Source organism: Panicum hallii, chromosome 1 (assembly GCF_002211085.1).
Source record: "Panicum hallii strain FIL2 chromosome 1, PHallii_v3.1, whole genome shotgun sequence".
Lineage (NCBI taxonomy): Eukaryota > Viridiplantae > Streptophyta > Magnoliopsida > Poales > Poaceae > Panicum > Panicum hallii.
Window position 1 is genome coordinate 52,674,561 of NC_038042.1, and position 19,632 is coordinate 52,694,192.

The window sequence follows — 19,632 nt, forward strand, 5'->3', positions numbered from 1 at the left end:
TTTTTTAATTCAAAACAGGCTATGCTTTGCAGAACTTGTTTTCTGTTTGCTGATGCATAGTTATTGCGGAAACTATAATTCTGAAGCAAAAAATGCTCAATCCTCAGCATAGATCAAATAGGTCAGCATATGGACAAAGGTCGTATGTCCTTGCAGGTCCTAAGAGGCTAAGACTGAATACAAGCTCGGAAGTCAGAACTAGTTTTGAGCAAAACAGTAAACCTCAATCATCTCGGCGTTGCTTTGCAGTGATGCAACTCCAGATCAATATGGAATCGTGCACATTAAGTTGCAGAGTTCCAGGCTTATAGCAGCATCCAGCGGTTCTCCAAGCCCCCTCATCACCAGTCACCTCATACAGCGAAAGCGAAGGCCGTTGACTGGCGTGACAACCGAGAAACAGTCCACAGGGCCACAAGTCCACAATGTGACCATTAGCATCAATTTATATGCATGTATACCTATGGTCCTCTTACCTCCAATGAACCAGCCTTCGAAGTAAAAAAGAAAAAATGCCTTCAGAATCGCTATTAAACCAGAAACTGCAATCCTCATGTGAACTGGAAGACCAGTTTATGATGATATTGATCCAAGCATTGCTCATTCGTTTGCAGCTGCATTGGCTCTAATCATTCTTCTGTAGCTACATTGGTTCTGACCAAGAGCCAGCATTCCTCTTCACATAAGCTGCAATTGACTCTGATCATTCTTTTGCAGCTACATTGACACATCATACATTTCTGATATAGAGATGGAAACCAGCCCTGAATAAAATAGAGAATGATCAAAACATGAGAAACAGCAACGAATGGGTGATGCCGAGGGCCTCCTCTTTCCCCTTCTCTGTCTGTACCTGCTCAACAAAATTTCCATGTGGTCGAGTTACAAGGTCTGCCCTCAAACACAAATGAGGGAGACATTTCTACATCTAAGATTCTAGACTAGCAATATACATACATGTATGGAAATTACCCAATGCCGCCATTAGTGCAAACCCATCCCCCAAGCTTGTCGGATCAATGTGACCTCACCAAGCCAACAGCTTTGCTCCAGCCAACCATGATCAAGCTTGCAGCACATCTGTGCTCGGCTGAGCAATCGATCTATATCCTTGGGCTCCTGCCAGAGGCAATCTTCTCTCCTCTTGATAGGAGGGACATGCCATCAGGAACAATTTTGCTCATCTATGTTCATCCGATGTCTGTGAAATCTGAAAGAGGCTCTAACTCCTCAATACCAGGAAGGAGAACAGAGTCATCCTGGTCCGGGAGGAACTCGAGGTAGTCAACCTCTTGCCACAGATCCTCAGAGTAGTTGAATTCAGAATCGCTGATACCAAAGTCAGATAGGGACTCGCTAATGTTGAAGTCAGCTGCATCTGGCAATAATTGACCAGGCATCCGGTGAAAATGACTCGAGGCAATTGGCACTTCCTGATGTGATTCAGTAATCTTCTGGATTTTGGATTTGGGAGGTCTTCCACATTCTGATGCTGCTTTGTGCTTTCCTATGGTCTTTGGACCAGATTTGTGCCGGGTGGCATCATTTATATGGAAAGCTGATGATGCCCAATGAGAACCTTCACCTTCGTAACAAGCTTCTGATGCTATCCTGCAAACAAGAATGTAAATTGCAAAAGCATTAGTTCAGGTACCAGAGGTGGACTAAATATTAGAAAAATTCAAGAATTCAAATAATCACTTTTATATCTCAAATAAAAAATAAGTATGGTATTGGCCACCATCACTACAACAGCAAAGCATGCAGCCTTGTACAACGCTAACCTGAATCGGTTCTCAGCTTGTCTACAAGAAAGCCCAGACAATAATGATTGTTCCACTGGTTCCGCAGCCTGTTTGACTGGCTCTGGTTCTAGTATGGACACATTCACTACAGATGGGAAGTCCTCATTATAACGATGTTGATCTGTCAAGAAATCCAACTCTAATTCTAAATAATTCCGGTGGTATTCCTGATTTCTCATCGGTGGCGGAATCGCCATTCGTGTAGATTGAGCCTGAGCATCTGCAAGGGCTGTCCTCACTAGATTGGCGCCTGGTCTAAAATTTACCATGGGCCAGTTCTCACTTGATCCACCAGGCTTTTTCGCAGGAGAAAACATATGTAGTGCACTAGAGTAAGTACTCGTAACACGGCGGGGATCACGCCAACATTTTGATCTCCAGACAGACGAAAGTACAGCCATGAAGTGTTTTTGGAGAAGCAATTCATTGTTAGGAAGTTCACTGGTCACATTCACCAACATCTGAGCTTGATCCTGAAAAAAGACATAATAAATCAGCAATTTGCAACACAGCTACTAAGTTTTATGTGAGCAGTTGATTGTGCCTAAAACTTGCTCAAAATGCACTTTAACAGGCTAAGACCTGGATTAAGCAAGGAACGCAGAAGTACACATGTTCTGCCTGCATGGATTCAAGCTATGCTGGATGATAATTGGCCATATAGACAATTCAAAGAAATTGTCTATGCTTACTAGTTGTTGGTGCTTACCACATACCAGTTATGCTTACTAGTATGTCATGAGTCATTTTTCTGACAAACTGGCCAATTTAGAAGCCAAAGATCAAGAAATTCTACTTCAAGTTACTTCAACAGAGGGTTTCTATGGATAATACAAATTATGTCTGGAATGTTCACTTGTTCTTAGAACTATTTTAAGAAATATAATAAAGTTAATCCTTGGCAAAATGTGCTCAGACATGATATCAACTCACCTCAGATACTCTCAGTATAGCCTTTCCAGTCCCAGAAGGAACCTTTTCATTGTTAGAATTATCTGCTGCTGGCATTGCATGTTTGCAGAATAGTTCTCGGTATCTCTCACAGCAATGCACAGGATGACGATATCTTCCCCTATAAAAAGCCCCACCTGGTAAGGAATGAAGAAAATCACTTGCCAGTTCCCAAAGAGGACCATACTCATGTACAGTTCCACAAAGAACTGCATCTTCCTCAGATGTCCATGAGTCTGAAGTACAATCGCGAGACCATAATCCCTTCTTTTTTAGTCTCTCAGGCTTTATTAAAATAACACGTTTTACTGGCATGCAAGGGATGGAGATTCTGCCATCACTCTTAGTTCTAGATGATGATTTTGGATCTGAATCATTAAGCTCTTCCCTCAAGTGCCTAGGTGACAAGGCTTCTGAGATACAACTTGATTTAGTGAATTTCTTGAACTTCTTCAAACTTCTGCTGCTAGCATTTTCTTCCTCAGTAGCAGACATAATCTTCTTACGCTTGTTAGAATAATGGCGTGGCGAGTCATCACTTATAAGCTCAGGTGAGGGTGCATTGTCATCAATGCTCATTGTATCTATAGAGGTTTCCTCCAGTATGACTTCTGACTCAGACGATAAACGCCCTCTTTTCAAGGATTTGAACTTGCCTGTCTTCTTTTTGTTCTTTTTTGACTTTCTACGGTGACTGCTGCAGAAGGATGTGAAAATGAATAGTCAATAGTGTATCAGAGGGAAGTTATAGCCTAAGAAAAAAATGTCAACAGCCAGAGAAAGATCCATTTCAAATAATAAGTGGGTACATAACGTGCTAATACTGCAAATTGACACAGAAGTGAAGTGCAACCGAGAACAAAAAAAAAGTATAGTAGTGTGTATACATTAACTAGAATTGTCCAAAAGAAAAAAAATCCATTCACTACCTCATATTATCATTCATCTCCTCCAATTCTTTTGCTGCTTCCCGAGCCTGTCTTTCCTGTTCTTCCAGCAACTGCAATTTACACCATGTCAGACTAGCAGGCATTATGCTTCAAGAGAGGCGCATAAGAATACAAGTTAGTAAGTCTAAACGACCTGCTTTTGAGTTAAAGCCTCAACATGTTGGCGATAGGCTGTTGTAGCAAAATCAAGATCCCATGCTGCAATTGAGATTATGTTAATATACTAAAGCATAAAAAAGGAAAGATAGACATATGTTTATGTGGACACTCACTCAGCTAAAATGCAGAAAATGCAAGTGTGACACTGAACAAACTCTTCCAAAGTAGCAAAAAGGACATTAACATTGGCATAAAATTACTTACATTCATAAGAAAGTGGTTCCTGATCTTCATCGATTTCTGCTTCTAAATCCTCTTTGAGTTTTTCAATACGATCGAGCTCCCATTCTTCCTCCTCAACATTTACTTGATGATTTATAGCAGCTTTGTCAATTACTGGATCCCAGAGTTCCATAAAGCGCATTGCATATCTATCAATTGGCCGGAGCTGGTTTTCAAAGGACGAACTTGCTTGTCCTGCAGCAGCTGCGGCGGCAGCCATCTGTTTCACATCAGCAAGCATGTCTGTATCTTCATCACCAACAGCCAATGTAAGAGCCTTTTCTTTGTTTAATTGATTGATGGGCAAAGCAACATTCTTCTCCTTCTCCACATCCGAAGAGTTATATCTGTGTTCTTCGTTAATTTGTTCGTCGGGTTTTACATCCTCCTCATTTACCAATTCATCATCCTCTGGTCTACCAGCAACCTCCTCACTGAACTCCTGATTGTCCACGGCTTCTTCCTGCTCCAGCTTCTTAAGAGCCATATAGTCAGCTTCATCTTCTGCTTGTCTAATAGCCGCTTCAACATCTGCATTTGACAACGCCACATCCAAATCATTTGAAGATCCAGCACTTGCAGAGCAGTCCTTCTGCTGGTCTTCCACACGAAGAGTGTGGCCGGAAAAAAACTCCATAGGATCAAGCTTCTTGAAGAACTCTGTATTGTAGCTACCTCGCTGTATCACTAGATCATCAAGAGCTCGTTTCTGATTCGCTTTCTTCAGAATGTTCTCCTCTATAGTACTTTCACTAATGAGTCTATATATGTGAACTTCACGAGTCTGACCAATCCTGTGACATCTGTCCTGTGCCTGTTGGTCCATTGCAGGGTTCCAGTCACTGTCATAGAATATGACAGTGTCTGCACCTACTAGGTTGATTCCCACACCACCACTACGAGTAGATAGAATAAAAAGGAAAAACTTCGGATTTGTGTTGAACCTCTGCATCAGGGTCTGCCTTTCTTCTGGCGGTGTAGAACCATCTAAACGTAAATATGTATATCCATATAAATTTATGAACTCTTCCAAGACATCAAGCATCTTAGTCATCTGAGTAAATATCAAGGCCCTGTGCCCTTCTGACTTCAAACGCCTCAGCAGAATAGCAAGTTCCTGCAACTTGCCACAATCAAACTGGATCAAACGCCTATCAGGAAAGTAAACCTGACGCCGAACAATAGCAGACCTTATAGGAGACAGAATGGGGGAAAACTCATTCATGCATTTTTCTCTGTACACCGGATCAATAAAAACAGGAGACTTTCCTTTGCTGCACCAGCAAACAGGAGGAGGAGCTCGAGCAGCAGGAATGGCAAATGTAAATGATTCAACAATATCAAGCATTTTCTGAAAGCGTCCCACAGATGGAAGAACAAGATCTGCAAGGCTCGATGAATAATCCATGTGGCACAAAGGGTTGTTCCTCTTCTCGAGAATATCAGATACAGGATGCTTTACAGTCAAAACTTCTCTCATGTTTGTGCCATAGACAGGCCTCTTTTGACACCGTACCCTATTCCACCATGCAATGGAAGCTGCCCTTTCTCTAGATTCCTTTATTCTCTCCTCCTGTAGGGCTTTCTGAATATCTTCAAAAATATTCATTACATTACTTCCCTGATGATCCTTATTAGAGCAAGAAACATCCAGATCAGAGTCCCGGGAGGTAATACCCGGAGGAAAAGCAGCAACCACCTCGTCAGATTCCCAGGAACTCATGCTAAATTCATTTTGAGTAAACAGAAAATTCATTTCAGATAGGTCAACCTGAGAAAATGGAGTCTTATCAAGGAGCATGCATACTGAATAGCTCAGATGCATGTTAATCCCAGGCATGTCAAATGAGCTTATTATTGGGCGACCTTCAAAAAGATCTGGATGGTTACAGACCTTTCTAAGTTGCATAATGATACTTATCATGCCAAAATAATTCCCACTTGCTAGTGTTGCTTGTGTCTCTGAGCTAGCAATAAAATCTTCATACAAGTTCCTTTGCCTTCTTGAAAGTCGGCAATATATGACATGCTCATGCTTCTTAGGTAACTGTTTCTCAACATCTCTTTTCAGACGCCGCAGTATAAATGGACGAAGGACATTGTGCAATCGATCTATAACTTCTTTATTTACTTTATCTTGGCCCTCCACCATACCTGAAATTGGATTGCAGAACCAATCTTTGAACTCCTGATGAGACTGAAATACATGAGGCATCAGAAAATGCATCAGGGACCAAAGTTCCATAAGGTCATTTTGCAATGGCGTTCCAGTCAAAAGAATGCGTCGCTTCGAATTAAAATTAAGTAAAGTCTGCCATCGCTGTGATTTCCAGTTCTTTATCAGATGAGCCTCATCAAGAATAAGATATTTCCACTTTTTTCGCTTAAACACTTTAGAGTCCTGGATGACAAGCCTGTATGTTGTGATGCAAACGTGGAAGTAATTTGGTTTCATCCAGCCCTGACGCTTTTGCTTTCTCTCCTTTGCACTTCCGAAGTAAGTCAATATTTTAAAAGCAGGACACCACTTGAGAAATTCTGTCTCCCAATTTAGCATAACACTAGTCGGTACAACAATAAGATGAGGACCCCATATTCCCTTCTCACACGCAAGGTGTGCAAGCAAGGAGATAGTCATGATTGTCTTGCCTAAACCCATTTCATCTGCTAGAATTCCATTAAGCCTCTTCTCATACATAGCAACCAACCAATCCAACCCTATATGCTGGTATTCTCGAAGCGAGTGCTTAAGAAGGAATGGGAATTTTGTGCGCACTTTGGTTGTCATGAAGGTGTTACCAGTTGGTTGTGCTGATCTGGCAGCAGCTGCAGCGTCAGCAATTACATCATCACTTTCATCTTCATTAACCATGTTAACATCAGTGAGATTGTTCTCTTCCACAAAATTTTGTTGTGCACAAGGCTCTGGTGCTATTTCTGATTGCAGAGAATTAGCACTCACATTATGTTCAGTTTTCAGCACATCCATGGATAGGTGATCCACAAATGTATCACTGTTCACTTCTAAAATGTTCGCAGATTGGTTATCCAAAGACATATCAGTATTAGTCTCTTCAACAAGACAGGGTGAATTCTCCAACTCCGTTGTTTCATGATCTGCATAGCCATCCTAAATATAAAAGAAGGTATTACAAATGGATCATAGTGAATTGTCAAGAAAGCAAGTGGGAAAATCGAAGTATACCTTCTGGTACATCGCAAGTTCTTCTAGTGGTATCTCACTCTCCTTTTGCAATAACTTAATCTGCATAAAGGAAATATGACCACCAAACCATAGTTAGCAGAACCCTAGTGGGACCTCTGTCATTGCAAAGCTAGTAAATTGGGAGCTTATAAGGAACTAATAACCAAAAAATGGCCCTAGTCCAATTCCAACCTCCGAAACCCTTAAATCACAAAAAGGACTTGGCTACATAAAATTTTGGATGGAGCAATGTTGGCCATCAGGCCCTTCTGCATAAACTAATATACTGTGCATTTTGGCCTTTAGGCATTGTTCTATTGAAAATATAATATATTGTGATCCTCCTAATTTAAATATAGACACTATATCCTTTGCAGTTAGTTGTACGTTCTCCCATTCAATTGGCTAGTTTCTGTTCACCAGTCAAATCGCAAACCCTAGAATTAAGGTTTAATGTCAAATGCCAGTTCACTGTGTGCGTCTCCCTCCCTCCCTCCGTACATGCATGTGTGTGTGTGTTTGTGAGAGGGAGGGAGAGCAAAGATTCTGACAAAAGGTATAGAAGGCCAGTAGCATTACTCAGAGTCCCTAATGGCTGCAAGAATCTAAGGGCACTTTCCTAAAAAGTCCACAAATGGATGCATCTCTAATATATACACAGTCGCATTTAAAGTATGAGTCAGATTCCTTCTCAAAACTGTGCACTTTTAAGTGGCATTCGTCTAACGAAAGGAATCTTTGTACATTAAATGTGAAACAAAACTTGTATGATCATTGACCAAGGTGCCCAAACAAAAATTTTCACTAATTTCATATCTAGATAGTTGATATACACAGCACTACAGATTTAGAGTTCAGATCCAAAATTAAACATCCAAACTTCTGGAATATGGAAATTGATAGCCTTGCATAATTGCATATGATAATGCTAACAAATGAATCTCCAGGAACTAGTGTGCTGCCAAGTTTATGCTCGTTGCAATAAAAAAGGAACTATGCATGACAATGCAAACAATTCAATGATATTACATATTGATGGCTGAAATCACCTCGTCTAGATGATCAGGAACTTCTTTCTTTGCCAGCTCCTCCTCCTCAGACAAAGTTGCTTCATCATCCTGTCAAAGAGATGACCAAATATTATGAATCATGGGACATACACGACAACTTTACTAATGGATGAACTACGTTTTCCTGATTTTCAAATATAAACTCACATCCAGGTCGTATGATGTAATGGCAAAACTATTAGAGGAAACAAGAGAGAGATGAGGAAACAAGTTCACTATGGATATGCTACCTTTCCTTCATCTTCATCAGAAGCAACATAGTCTTCATCCTCCTGAAAAAAGAATCTCAGTTATATTAACCACACAACCATACAGTCCACAAATAGGAAAACCAAAAACTATGCTTTTGGCCAACATTCATCTAGTTCACCTAAAAAACAGACCACTTGATCTAGCTTTGCTACCCATGACGAAGCCAAAGCTGATGCCAGACACCCAGGTACAGTTAGTGGAAAATAATTGAGCAAATCAGTCAACATCGACATTGCCGAAATAATTTGTTTGAAAATCTTGTGACCTTCTTAATATTTCCAATTACTCCTCCATGCCACAATGTATAAGTGGTACGTGCATGGTTGTATCTATATTTTACTAGGAATTGTAGCTTAAATATGCACATTCAGTAATCAAGAATGTACTAGTTATTGCTATCTTTTCCACTCTTCCACATAGTTTTTGAAGCTGTCAGTAGAGGTTGAATAGCTGGAGATTTCATGAAATAGGGGCACTGTTTTCTTGATTCGATATCTAAATGAAATAGGGGTACTCTTTTTCCACTCTTCGATAAGAAGCTAAGTTGGGCAGATACATGGGTAGTCCATGCATAGCTACTGTTAAAACTCAGTTTCATACCACTTAGGCAACTGATTCCAAAAGACCACTTACTAGTTACTCCCATTTACCACACATAAGAATTATTAACAGGGAGCTCATCATCAGGCAGTGATTGGGAAGAAAATATATAACATTAAGATGAACGAGAAAGAAACTATAAAACAACAATATAGATGATTAGAACATGCCTGCTCATCGATAGAAGAGATATTGCCATTACTTTTTCCCTGAAAGGTTAAGAAAGTAAGGTGGTATAGTTAGAGAAAATTCTATGTCCAGGATCCAAAAAATTGAATAAAGAATAAACCCAACACGGGCACAAATAAGATGCAGAAGTGTACATGATTCTTCTTAACAAAATCAGCATAAGATTGGTCGTCGTCGTCTTCCTCAGAAGAATTGCCATCGTCACTTGAAGAGTTGCCATCGTCACTTGACGAGTTGCCATCGTCATATGATTCTTCATGATCGTAGCCATTAGCCTGGTTCAAAGAATCTGAAAAGGCAAATAAAAAAAAATCTGCATCAATCAAAAGAAATGTGATCCAGGAGTCTAAGCAAATCATCTTACTAATGCATGAGGGTCTCTACACTATCTCACCTACAATCAAATTCTTCGAGCCTAAGTTACTTAATGTGTCTTTGCTGTCTGGGCTGCTTTCCCTGCTAACTGAGAAATATTTGACTGATCAAATTATCAATTGGATGTCAAGTAGTGCGTAGAACTGTTCCCTTCTATGTATGGAAGTGGGTAAAAGAGAACTGTTGTCGGAGATCACCTTTGGTTTCTGTATACATCTTGAGAATATCATCCAGTGGTAGGTCTCCTTCTGCCTGTAAAGCAGCTAATTCTTCATTGCGCTCAGCTTCGGTAATATGAGCTTCATCCTCATCAATTGTGTGCTCATCATCTTCCTGCAGCATTCACACATACAAAGTGTGATTCATATGCAACAAAGTGTCATTCTTGTACATGCACCTAACAGAATGTTAAAATCTATTCAACAACTACAACTTAGCCTTTTGTCCCAAGCAAGTTGGGGTAGGCAATGTTAAAATCTATTCAATATAATGAATTCTCACACTAACAGAATATAATAACATGCCTTGATACATAGTATTCCCTACAATTATACTTTCAATAAAAGAAAAAACTGAACCAGGTAACTGAAATGGCTTACAGGCTCTTCATCCAAGGAGCTCTCATAATCATCGTCCACTTCCATATTATCTGCAAACAGAAACCATTTAAACCAAGAAAAAGAAAAAAAAAGATCTTTGAGATGCAAAGTACATCGTTAAGCTACAAACCAGGATCATCAGTTATTGCTGCATTTACATTCTCTTCTGCTACTTCCTCAGGATGAGATGATTGATTTGTCTGCAAAGTTCCGTTTTCCAGTTTCTGGGGATAGGGCATGTCCACAAGGTTTTCCGCCAACATTGTCGAATACCTGGTGAAAATCGTATCAAGGAACAGGACAGGACATCAATATACAGATAGGAATTAAAAACTTCTACATGTCAAATGAACAAAAGTGAAACTGACATACCTTTCAGTTTGACCTAAAAGGAAATCAAGCTGTTTATCAAGGGCCTTTTTCTTCCTCTCCTCAAGCTCCAGTTGATGCTTATAGACAACCTGCTTTCCTCAAACCAAAACAATATAGCTAAATTTCTTCGAAAAAGGAATATCCTAAAGCATGTTTTACAGTAATAGATGACATTAAAAAGAATAAATGAACTTGCCAGCTTTTCTATTTTTATCCAGAACTTCTTCACATCCTTAGAAATATTAACGGCGACTTTTCTCATTCTATGTTCCTCCTCCTGTAAGAAAAAAAATCACCAAACTGAGAAAATAGATATAGCTAATATTTCATAGATGAGATATATAACACAGATGAGCCAAACCTTCTGTTTTCGCTCCCCCTTTGTTGCTTGGTCAACTATGCTCTTGTTGGCTCTTTGAGCAATCTTTTTTGCCATAGAAAACTTCCATTTTCTTTCAGAATCAAACTCCTGCAACATACAAATTTAAGCATGCCCCCAAAAAATTATAGTTACAATTTCATGATAAACCAAAGCGCTTTTCCTCAATGAGGTAGAAGGATTGCAATTTGAAACATAAAATGATAGCAAGCAACCTTTGCCAGCCACACCATCTCAGCAAGAACATGGTCCCAGTGAACTTTTGGCCGTCGAGGCTCCCTTGGGTGTTCAAGAGCCTGTACCAATGAGATCATAGTTTCAGGTAATGTAATCAAAACCAAAAGGTAAACTGAGTATAGAATTTACTGACATTAAACAATGACAGAAAATGTATAAAGAACAACACTTCCCCCATTAGGGCCATGACACCATAAAAAAATGGCAGTATAAAGGTTTAAGTATAATATGCCAAGTAAACCTGTGCAGGAAATGAAGAGAGACGACACGATAAATTCATGAACTATCAATTCTGTGAACTAACCTTCTGACGCCTAGCTCTTGTCTCATGGTCTAGCTTTGACCGGGGACCTTTCGATGCCATCTTTCCAATCTCTTTCACAAGACTATCTCATATCATAGGGCATGTGCAGCAAACTGGGACTGGCACACCAACAGTACAGTAACTGTCACCGAATTAGTTAGTACCTGTGAAACTGTAGTGATTTGTAGTGAATAACAAGAAAAATGCTGCAAATGTGGCGAAATGCAGATGATGCAGTATGATGATTTTTTTATTGCTGCAGGGAAAGCAGAACTCCAAGCAATAGTGGTGCATATTTCTGAAACACCAATAGGTCTTAATATTAAAGCATGACAAAAAAAAAGATGACTTTTCACACTCCCCATTTGATCCTTTGTGACGATTTTTTCAAGAATTATCAGCTAACATACAGGAATTCACATGAACATCAAAGCCATTCGTACCACACTTTTAGGACTAGTTCCTGGATTAACTACGTTCTGTAGCTATTTGGCATTCTGATTCACTAAATAAGACCAAGAGCACAGTCAACAGCTAGAATAATAAGAAAATGGAGGAGGTGGACCTATACACTGAAAGGCAAAAGAAGAACAACTCATCCGACAATCAACCTAAAACTCGTGGTCAGACACACGCTTGCGACGCCTGTTTTTTCGTATTTCAATCATGGAAACAGCTAAAAGAAAACCCACAGCTACGTAGCAGAGTAACATTTCCTCTAGTTCCGAGTAGCACTAAATCCATGCCATAGCTATCTAATCAAGTAATTCGTGAAGTTGCAGATAAATACTATTTCAAAGCTTGGCTACAGAACTAACACTCCATGCCAACTGACAGAGCCATGACACAATATCCCCATATCATGACACTAACTGAGCTAATGAATCATGCATTGAGCTAATACAGGCCGGCGACGACTTTGATGAAATCAATTAATATCCCAATGATATGTATAAAAGGTACAACACCATTCAGACTTCAGGGCCTCTCAGATATGATAAATTTCCCACTCAAGTGACAGAAGTATAAGGTACTGACATCATGTTAGCCCTAGGATCATGCAGAATAGCCACATTGGCATTGTTCAAACTACAAATCCATACGGCATTGCCTCGTAACATACAACTACACGCAATGGAACCTCAAAACCCAAACACCGCAAGTCCCTAATCACTAACAACACAAACTCCACTGAAAATGGCTAAAGCCCCCAGGCAGAGCAGTGCCGATAAATAACTGCTGGCAGAAGCCCCAGTATACAGCTAGCGGCTGACTAGGCGTGGAGGTTCTCTTGAAGCCTCAAAAGCTCGGAAAATAAACCAAATCACCTACACAACAGTGTGGATGGATTGGAGAGGAGAAAAATATAAAAATTGGTTCAAGGATCGCCGCAATAAAGGTAAAGAAATTCTGCATAACAAAACGAGCAATCCGTCCAAGGAAGCTAGGGGTCCTAGCAACAAACAAGAAGCATCCAACACAAGATGGATCGGATCCCACGCTATGACAGTGGCGTCCAGCGGCGGCGGCCTCAGAAATGGCGCGAGCATGCAAGTCTAAGAGTCCAGCTAGGTTGAAATTAAACTATGCCACAGTCAAAGTACCAACCTGCGGGTGCCGCGGCGGGATCTGGGAGCCGCGAGACCGGAGCAGCACGCGCTGCCGCACTGGAGGGCGCCGTCCGGCGGCGCTGCCACCCGTGGTGACGGGCAGACGGCGTCGACCTGGCGCTGGTCGGCGTCGAACTCGCGTTGGGGGCGCACAGCCCACAGGACGCAGGTGGCCGTGCAGCCCTGGACGGGATGCGCTGGCGGCGGCGGGTCCTTGCACCGGCGCCGGCGTCCGGCGAAGAAGGGGACGCACCGGCGGCCGGAGCGCGGGAGCAGCGAGGCTAGGGTTTAGGCCTTTAGGATGAATGGGGAACGGGGAGGAGGAGGCGAGTCGCGACTGCGAGGGGGGCATCGAAGCGACGCGACGGGCGGACGGCCGTCGGGGGGCGCAGAGTCGCAGGACGCATCGGGAGGATGGGAGATTGGGCTCTGGACCTGGGCGGATGGGCCGGGTATTACGTGGGTAGACTAACGGGCCGGACTAGTGAGCATCGGCGCCCGATACTGGGCCCAGACCAGGCCCGCCTCGTATAATATGAAGAAATCTTATTATCCTCAAAAACATATGAAAAAATCTTATATCCTACCGTTACTAACTAATTCCTCGTGGGATACGCTAGAAAAAAATAAAAATCACAAATATAAGGCACCAATTTTTTAGACTCTAATCATAATATCATTATAGCAATCATCTTTTCTAAAAAGCACACACCTCTGCTACTATAAAAATAATCTAAAGTAACTCCATGCATCTATATTTAAATCATGCGTTTCTGTCCTTACAAAAAATATCCTGAAATAACTCTTAATTTTTATTTAAATTTCCCACCTATTCAATTACAGAAAAGTACACCCTAATTTGCATCTAAATTAAACATGTATGCTATTTTAAAAACAACCTAAGTGGCATCTAAATTTGAATTTAAATTAATTACATATATTATTATGAAAATATCTTCAAGTGCACATTTATATGATTTGCCTAGCTATTTATTTCATTGGTCTTTTTGGAGCATTTCCTTCATTGTTATATAAAAATAATAGTTTAAACGATGTGCGCTAATATATAAATTGTGTATACATGTATAGAGGAAGCGATGCGATTTGCGAACGTGGATTTTTCATGTTAAATGCGTAGCTCACATTAAAGGTTCATTTAAAAAACTATCAAATACATATGCAGGTGTGACGTAGAGTGGGGAAAAACTATGGATGTGGATGAAAAGTATATAGATTAATTACTAACTACCACAATTCAATAAAGATGAGTATGTATATATATGTACATTGTACATTTAGTAATGAGAAAGAGTGAAAGATAAACAATTTTGGTTATTGGCTATAAGCCCTAAGTTTTAATCAATCTATAATACTTATATCTCATAAAATTATTAGTCTGTGCAGGAATACATGTTCGTGAACTAGCAAATATAACTCGAGTGTCTTTTTACTTTTCCTCATAGAAAGGAAAGAGAAACTTCTTCTCTAGGGAAAAATTCTACTTTCATCTACTAACCTTATTCACCATGAATTCTGAGTCAGTTGTGGACATTATTTTAATGAAACATTTTTGAAAATTATAAACCACATTCTAAAACTTGGTGTCATTTGTAAAATTGCTTCAAACTCATAAATATGGCTTTGACATTTGACATGCCAATAGACTGTCTTGAGGTTCAAAAGTCTAGTCCTAAATCTTAAATGCTTGCAAAATGAAACTCCAAAAATCGTATTAAAGTTTGGAACGCGTTAAAATGTAGCTTATGATTTGTTCTGTAGGACTTTGTACGTATCTTGTTTATAGTTTTGGTTTCCCATGTTTGCCATGGATATTGTTGCCTAGTACTTTTCACAATAGATATGAAAGAAGGTATGAGTTGTGTATGTAAACCTTACTTCCAAGATTATGTGCATTTGCATGGGACCATTCTGATACTTCCTGCTCATGATTGAATGGTACAATATAAACAGCTCAACCACATCATGTACCCTTATATTAATTTGCAAGATCCTTTCATCATACTACACCCAATTTTATGATCTAGAATTTCAAGTACAACTACCACCGCATAGTGAAAATAAAACAAATATATATACGATACAATGTTAAGATGTTTGTCCCTTTTGCCATGGCCTTGAAGTTTTTCCTTTTCTCCTCTCCACGCCCTACAACGTGGCCCTGATTGTCTTCTCGAGTGCACTCTGGCGAAGACAAGGTGTTTGGGTTAGAGTTAGAGTCGAGGGGGTTAAGATTCTTGGGTTCAAGCTCGGCACTAAAGGTGAATGATGATTGGCAAGGCGCATGTGGTGAAGGATGCCCGATTAGTAGAGTTAAGAGGCAGAGGTGTTGGATAGTCTCGTAGTGGACGAGCTGTCAAATATGTGCGGAATCAATTGGTTAGATTCATTGTTGTGAAACATATCATAGATGCTTATATTTTCAGTCAATCATTCTTTCAGTAGATGAAGCAATGGTGGAAATAACAGGACTGGTCAGTAACAGTCGTGGTCTCTTGTTACATTTGCCAAAAAATGCGAACAACAATCAAGGCATACGTTATACACGGCACAACAACATGCTTGTATCTAAACTGCTGCTGGTTCTTATTCTTTAGTCGTATCAGGATCCCCTCCCCATGCTTGTCCTATCATCAATGAAAGACTCGTGGTGCTTAAACCGGCCGGTTCCCCTCAAGAGTCCGGTCTCCATCTCAAGAACGACGCGCGACACGCGCCCAAGGCAGTCATGCCATGCGTTCGCCACCGGGGGATGCCACCTGACCTGCCGTCCCCTCCTCCTCCTCGTCGTCGCTGCTCCTCCCGTCCACCTTGCCGCTCCCGTAGCGGCTCGCGCACACGAGGTACACCGCGAAGTCCGCGACGGCCAGCATGGCGAGCAGGAAGTAGAACCTGTCGAGGTGTCCCTGGTTCAGGTCTCCCGGGATCCACCCTGGCCGCCCGCGCGTCGTGGTGACCCTGGTCACCGCGCTCACGATGACGTCACTGAAGTAGTTGCCGAGCGACATGGACATCATGCAGAACGCGCTCCCGAAACTCTTGAGCCCGTCGGGCATCTGGCCGTTGAAGAACTCGAGCTGCCCGACGTACATCATCACCTCCGACACGCCGATCAGCGCGTACTGCGGCACCTGCCACATGATGTGCAGGTCGCTGCTCATCGCCGTGGTGGCCCCGGCCTTCCTGAAGTGCTCGACCGTCCCGGCCGTGGCCATGGCCAGGGCGCCGACGACCAGGCCGAGGCCCATCCTCTGCAGCTCGGTGGGGCCGGCCGGGCGCCCGGTGAGCCTCGCCAGGAACGGGCAGATGGCGCGGCGGTACAGGAAGATGGTGGTAGCGACGGCGAGGATGTCGAAGGCCGACATGCTGGAGGGCGGGACGGAGAAGCCGGCGAACGGGGTGGTGCGGCGCATCGCGGCGCCCTGCACGACAAAGAGCGAGGCCATCTGGGTGAAGACGACAGAGTAGAGGATGGTGCAGAGCCAGATGGGGAGGAGCCGCAGGATGCTCTTGACCTCCTCCACCTGCGTCACCGTGCACAGCTTCCAGGGGTCGCGCGCGCCGAGCTTGGTGTCCGCGTCCACGTGCGCCGCGCGGTCCAAGAAACTGAAGCCCTGTGTGTGCAGGAGCTTCCTGCCACCGGCATCCGCCTTCTCGTCGTCCTCGTACAGGGTGACCACCACGCCGGCCGACGCGCCGGCTTTCCAGTTCCTGCAGGCGGCGAAGGCGACCTGGCAGACCCTGCCGATCGGGTTCCCGCCGGGCTGGAAGTAGCGGTACCGGAGCGTCCCGCTGAGGAAGAGCAGCAGCGCGGTGGCGGCGGCCGCGGTGGATGCCCAGAACCCCAGCGCCCACCTGCCCTCGTCCTCGAGGTAGCTGAGGAAGGTGTTGGAGAAGAGCGAGCCGAGGTTGAGGGCGAGGTAGAAGTAGCTGAAGAAGGAGACCTTGGAGTGTGCCTCGGCGGGGTCCTCCTCGTCGAACTGGTCGGCGCCGAAGGTGGCGATGTTGGGCTGGTACCCGCCGTTGCCGAAGGCGATCATGTACAGCGCGATGTAGAAGATCCCCAGCTCCTTGCCGGAGTGCTCGCCGCACGGCGCCTGCTCCATCCCGCACCCCTCCGGCCTGATCAGGTAGAGGCGCGACGACACCGACAGCAGCGCCAGGCCCTGCACCAGCAGCGTGGTCAGCCCTGTAATCTTGGATCGATCCACGTACGTACAGTACAACATGGCGGCGATCCACTTCGATCGGATCGAATAGCTTTCCATGGGGACGAAATCGATACTGTGCTACGAGCGTACACAGAGCATGTGTCTGCTTGCACGTACACATCAGCAACTAACTGTTCACTGTGCGACTACTTACGAGCACGAAGATGGCCTGGAAGATGGCGCAGGTCTTGTAGCGCCCCCAGAAGGAGTCGCTGAGGAAGGCGCCGATGAGGGAGAACATGTACACGGTGCCCGTCCACTTGCTGACGTTGTTGGCGGCGTCGCCGTTGCTCTGCCCCAGCACTCGCGTCAGGAACAGCACCAGGTTCACGTTCACGCCGAAGAAGGCCAGCGTCGCCAGGCCCTGGTTCACTGCAGCCACAAACACACCACCGTCAGCAACAGTCGATTCGATCGATCCCCACTAACCAAGTCGTACGACGTGCCAATTAGGTCCGTTTGCCAATCGACAGACGTCGACGTACGCCCGCACACACACAGTACCGGCAAAAAGGTGCTCGACAAGCACGCAAACAGTATGGGGAGGCTCGGCTTTCGGGGGGCTCCGATCGAAAGCAATGCGGAACCGGGCGAACAGCCAGCCGGGGAGCGCGTCGCTTTAGCCGTTCCGGTGGCCGGCCGGCCTTGGGCCTGCGCGCGGCAGCCACACATCACGACAGGGCACGCAGATCGGCTGGCAGCTGGTGGATCATGGACCTCCATCCCCTAATGGGATCCTGATGTGGCATGAGTAATGCGTGCAAGCAGCCTCCCCGTGGCCGGGAGCCCCCCGGTTCCGAGCGCTGCGGTGCATGGCCGATGTCACCTCACGCTAGCTCAGCAGCATGCAGGATCCCGCATAGGAAAGACCTGGCGCCCCACCGCCACTTCGGGCAGCGGCACTTCAGAGCAACTCGATCGATGATCGTGCATTCATGTGTGTTGCAAGAGTTAACCGGCCGAAAGGCCACAGCGTAAAAAGTTTTCTCCTTTTGTTTCCCTGTTGCTAGAAATGAATTTGTCGCGTGCTGCTAGCTAGTAGGTGATAATTAACAGCGGATTTTATTTCAAATTTTTAGTAAGAAAGCAAGAAGGGCAGGAAGGGTTGAGCAGCAGAATTATTATACATACCGAGGATGAGGCCGCCGGCGAGCCATCCTCCCGATTTCCCCTTCACGGCGGGGTGGCCCTTGATGTCGACGGAGCCGTCGAGGGTATACTCGCAGCACTTGGTGGATGGCATCGGCGCCGGCGCGGCCATCGTTGTCTCCTCGTCTTCCACGAGGATCACCGTCATCTTCATGCCCCCGTCGTTAATGGCAGACTGCAAGAATCGAGCTAGATACTGTTAGTTACTGCCAGTGTCTCACTCTAAAGCTCATACACACACATGCCCATCATCTATTAAGAGAACTTCATGAAGAAAAAAAAAGAACAGCTGAAAATTAAGCAGCATGCATGATGGCTGCATCAAGAACGATCCAGAGAGTGTATTCGCACTAACCATTTCTCCCCTCCTCTCACTCACGAGCAAGCTAGTCGATCGCCTCTACCGACGTGTGCACGCAGCGCGAGAAGCCGAGGCAGCAAGCTAGCTAGCTGCTTGTGTGAGGAGGCCTGCCGGGCGAGAGGAAGAGGATGGCGATGGATGGACCTGATGGTGGTAGAGCGAGGGAGAGGGGGTTGGTGCGATTTATAGAGCTCGGAAAGGGCCGGGGCCGCCGGGCAGCGTGGCTTACAGCTTAACGTGCAGAAACAAAAAAGAAGCAAAAAAGAAAAGAGGCTGGCTGGGGCGAGTGTAAGTCTTACTCACGTGATGTCACTCGTGCAGGTATCTTAGGTAGATGCACCACAAGGTGGCGTCGCGATCAGCGGTGACCGTCGCCGCCCCTGCTACTATCTTTTTTTTCTATTTCTCCCCTTCCATCTTTTCGGGGGGTGTTTTTTTGCCCCGTCCGCGCGGAGCCCCGCTCTGTCACGCAAGGGACTCGGCCCGTTCTTGGTAAATCCCGGCACGCTTTACTCAACCTCTCTGGTTGAATTTGGGATGGTGGCGCGGGCAAACATGTTCTGTTTCAGTAACTCTCGTACTGGCCGTGGGCTTGTCGCTTGCCGGTACCGGCA

The 19,632-nt window shown here is 44.2% G+C and overlaps 2 protein-coding genes across 9 annotated transcripts; both read right to left on the reverse strand.

Moving 5' to 3' along the window:
* Positions 1-81: 81 nt before the first annotated feature.
* LOC112887135 (protein PHOTOPERIOD-INDEPENDENT EARLY FLOWERING 1) lies at positions 82-13,635 on the reverse strand. 8 transcript variants are annotated; one of them, XR_003227507.1, is made up of 22 exons: positions 13,278-13,634; positions 11,670-11,841; positions 11,344-11,424; positions 11,111-11,218; positions 10,946-11,026; positions 10,750-10,838; positions 10,508-10,650; positions 10,378-10,427; positions 9,976-10,111; positions 9,798-9,881; positions 9,538-9,692; positions 9,385-9,423; positions 8,593-8,634; positions 8,342-8,410; positions 7,293-7,352; positions 4,070-7,217; positions 3,840-3,904; positions 3,686-3,756; positions 2,739-3,453; positions 1,785-2,278; positions 973-1,611; positions 82-853 (listed from the first exon to the last, which is right to left on the reverse strand). XR_003227507.1 is itself a non-coding variant. In XM_025953239.1 (21 exons), the coding sequence occupies exons 2-21, from the start codon at positions 11,727-11,729 to the stop codon at positions 1,191-1,193; spliced, it is 6,111 nt and encodes a 2,036-aa protein (XP_025809024.1). In that variant the 5' UTR covers positions 11,730-11,841; positions 13,278-13,634; the 3' UTR covers positions 82-1,190. The 8 variants fall into 8 exon arrangements, 6 of the variants coding, with proteins under 6 accessions (XP_025809024.1, XP_025809016.1, XP_025809037.1 ...); XR_003227505.1 differs by having other exon boundaries at positions 958-1,611; XM_025953239.1 differs by having other exon boundaries at positions 82-1,611.
* A 2,119-nt stretch (positions 13,636-15,754) lies between these two features.
* On the reverse strand, positions 15,755-19,159 carry LOC112879038 (protein NRT1/ PTR FAMILY 7.2-like). The gene is made up of 4 exons (XM_025943360.1): positions 19,013-19,159; positions 18,640-18,832; positions 17,663-17,880; positions 15,755-17,463 (listed from the first exon to the last, which is right to left on the reverse strand). The coding sequence occupies exons 1-4, from the start codon at positions 19,013-19,015 to the stop codon at positions 16,024-16,026; spliced, it is 1,854 nt and encodes a 617-aa protein (XP_025799145.1). The 5' UTR covers positions 19,016-19,159; the 3' UTR covers positions 15,755-16,023.
* Positions 19,160-19,632: the final 473 nt, after the last annotated feature.

Coding starts and splice junctions, on each gene's coding strand:
- LOC112887135 (XM_025953239.1), bottom strand. CDS start 11,729: ATGGCATCGAAAGGTCCCCGGTCAAAGCTAGACCATGAGACAAGAGCT. Junction 10,651..10,749: donor CTTTTAGGTCAAACTGAAAG/GTATGTCAGTTT, acceptor GATTTTCACCAG/GTATTCGACAATGTTGGCGG. Junction 3,905..4,069: donor GGAACCACTTTCTTATGAAT/GTAAGTAATTTT, acceptor TCTCAATTGCAG/CATGGGATCTTGATTTTGCT.
- LOC112879038 (XM_025943360.1), bottom strand. Junction 17,881..18,639: donor CGCCGGCGGCCTCATCCTCG/GTATGTATAATA, acceptor TTGTGGCTGCAG/TGAACCAGGGCCTGGCGACG. Junction 17,464..17,662: donor TCCAGGCCATCTTCGTGCTC/GTAAGTAGTCGC, acceptor CTGCTGGTGCAG/GGCCTGGCGCTGCTGTCGGT.